The sequence below is a fragment of the Hermetia illucens genome, chromosome 2 (assembly GCF_905115235.1).
Source record: "Hermetia illucens chromosome 2, iHerIll2.2.curated.20191125, whole genome shotgun sequence".
NCBI lineage: Eukaryota > Metazoa > Arthropoda > Insecta > Diptera > Stratiomyidae > Hermetia > Hermetia illucens.
The window spans coordinates 97,594,633-97,596,919 of NC_051850.1; the positions used below are offsets into that span (position 1 = coordinate 97,594,633).

Consider the following 2,287-nt stretch of genomic DNA (forward strand, 5'->3'; position numbering starts at 1 on the left):
GAGATAATTACTAGCGACGTAGAAAATTTATTCTCAAAGCGCTATTGATCATAGGTTGATATTCTCACCATTCCAGCACTAGCTATCAGATACATCTCTACAGACTTATGCACCGGCTGGATTCCCCTTCCTGACATACTTGTACTCTCATGACTCGTAGCTTCTACACTTGCATATGTGATCCACAAGCTATTCAAGTAATGCTAGCCAGTTTCTTTGAAAATACCAGTCGCTGGAAGCATCAGTTCTCCATAATCTCTTCTCAAGCTATCATGTGTGAACTTAACGGTGCGGGATTTCCAAGTTCAGATAGCTTTTTCCGGGGTGATTACCATTCCATACCATTGCTTATATAATATTTCAAGAAGCAACGAATCCACTTAATCAGTTCCTTTCAGCCCGCAGAGCCCACCTGCTAGTGTCGTTTGCTTACGTCGCGAGAAAACATGTTTTGTGAACTTTTGACCCCTGGTTTTTTAGTAATCGTAGCTGGTTTGGTACACGTCGGTATTGCCATTTCACAGTATGATGTGCCCCCCGCGAAAATCGAAGTATTCTATCCGCGTGGATTTCAAGTTTCGATTCCAGCTGAAGAAGGAGTGACTCTCTTTGTTTTTCATGGAAAACTAAACGAAGAAATGGATGGTCTGGAAGCAGGAACCTGGGCTAGAGAGATTGTAAAAGCAAAGGATGGACGGTTCACTTTTAGAGATCGTGCTGCGCTGAAAACAGGTGATGTCCTCTACTATTGGACGTACGTTATTTATAACGGACTTGGATACCGTAAGGAGGATGGAAAATATGTAGTTACTGGCTATGTTAATATAACAGGGAATGACAATCCGTGGCTTACTCCAAACGAAACAACTGCGAACTGCAGGCCATCCGTCACTATTGTCAATGGTGTCCTGCAGCAATGTGCGGAACGGTTGGTCTTCGATGAACAGTTTTCTGGAAATGCAATAGATGATGCTAAATGGACTGAACAACGACGTTTTGCTTGGGAGCCAGACTTTGAATTCGTTACCTACCTGCCGAATACTGAAGTTGTTTTTGTGAAAAATAATAATCTTTTTGTAAAACCAATGCGGCTAACTGATATATACGGAGACGAAATTCTTCGAGGAAGACTTAATTTCGGCATTTACTGCACTGGAGAAATAGGCACGAATATTTGCTTGCGACGCCATTCGTTCGATATTTTACCGCCAATAGTATCAGGGCAGATTTCCACTAAAGGACACTTTAGCTTCTTGTATGGCTCAATCCAGATCAGAGCTAAGCTTCCAGATATCAAGTGGGCTTTCCCCCAATTATTCCTCGATCCATCAGAATTTGCCTATGGCAAGTCTGATTACAGCTCTGGGCAAATGCGTGTAGGTTTCACTGATGGCATCAGCAAATGCACCCTTTCTGGTGGAGTTATTCTTGCAGCAAACCGAACTTTCCGCAACTTGAAAATGTGTGAAAAATTGTGCAACAACGGAGAAGGGTGGAATGCTGATTATCACGTCTATGGCTTGAAATGGACGCCGGACGTAATCACTTTGTCAGTTGATGGTGAAGAATACTGTGAAATCGACCCTGGTACAGGGTTTGGAAATATTCGAACTAATGGAATTCGTTTACCAACAGCCAATCTTTTGAACATGCAGAAGAAAATTGCACCTTTCGACAACCCGTTTCATATAACAATTGGTGTAGGTGTGGGTGGACATTATGATTACTCTGATCGAATCCCGAATAAGCCGTGGACCAATTTACATGTGAGAGCTATGGTGAAGTTTTGGAACTCCATAAAACAAACAAACTATCCAGAAGGGGAACTAGCTGTTGATTATATTCAAGTTTTTACAGTTTAAGTGAATATGGATAGGTTCTGTAAATCTAGCTGGACACATCATAAAACTTTTTATATATTTAATTTACTCAAGTCGGGGCGTTTTCATTTATTACCTAGTTTCAAAATGACATTGAACTTTTTCTTTGTTTTTAACATTTTAGGAAGAAATTAGATACGAATGAAATAATACTTCAGTGGGTAATAGATCTCAGATCGCACGATGAAAAAGAAGACCTGGGAAACGCCTGCTGAACCAACAACAGCTGGTCTACTATGAAACCCTGTCTCCACATCCACGAGGGATGGAAGCAAGTTCCCCGCTCTTAAAAATGGGATAAATTGTACCAACTGGTTCTCCTGTATGGGGGTTGGGTAAAAATGACAACCCTACATGGAAAGCAATTTGTTACGAAGCCATAAAAGGAGCCTCGGACAGGATAGATT

General features: G+C 41.4%; 1 protein-coding gene across 1 annotated transcript; it reads left to right on the forward strand.

Annotated features, from left to right (window-relative positions):
* Positions 1 to 221: 221 nt before the first annotated feature.
* LOC119649642 (gram-negative bacteria-binding protein 3-like) lies at positions 222 to 1,933 on the forward strand. Its single transcript, XM_038051897.1, has one exon. The coding sequence runs from the start codon at positions 447 to 449 to the stop codon at positions 1,860 to 1,862; it is 1,416 nt and encodes a 471-aa protein (XP_037907825.1). The 5' UTR covers positions 222 to 446; the 3' UTR covers positions 1,863 to 1,933.
* The last annotated feature ends 354 nt before the right edge of the window (positions 1,934 to 2,287 follow it).

Excerpts from the sequence above, each read along its gene's own strand:
- LOC119649642 (XM_038051897.1), top strand. The coding sequence starts at position 447 with ATGTTTTGTGAACTTTTGACCCCTGGTTTTTTAGTAATCGTAGCTGGT.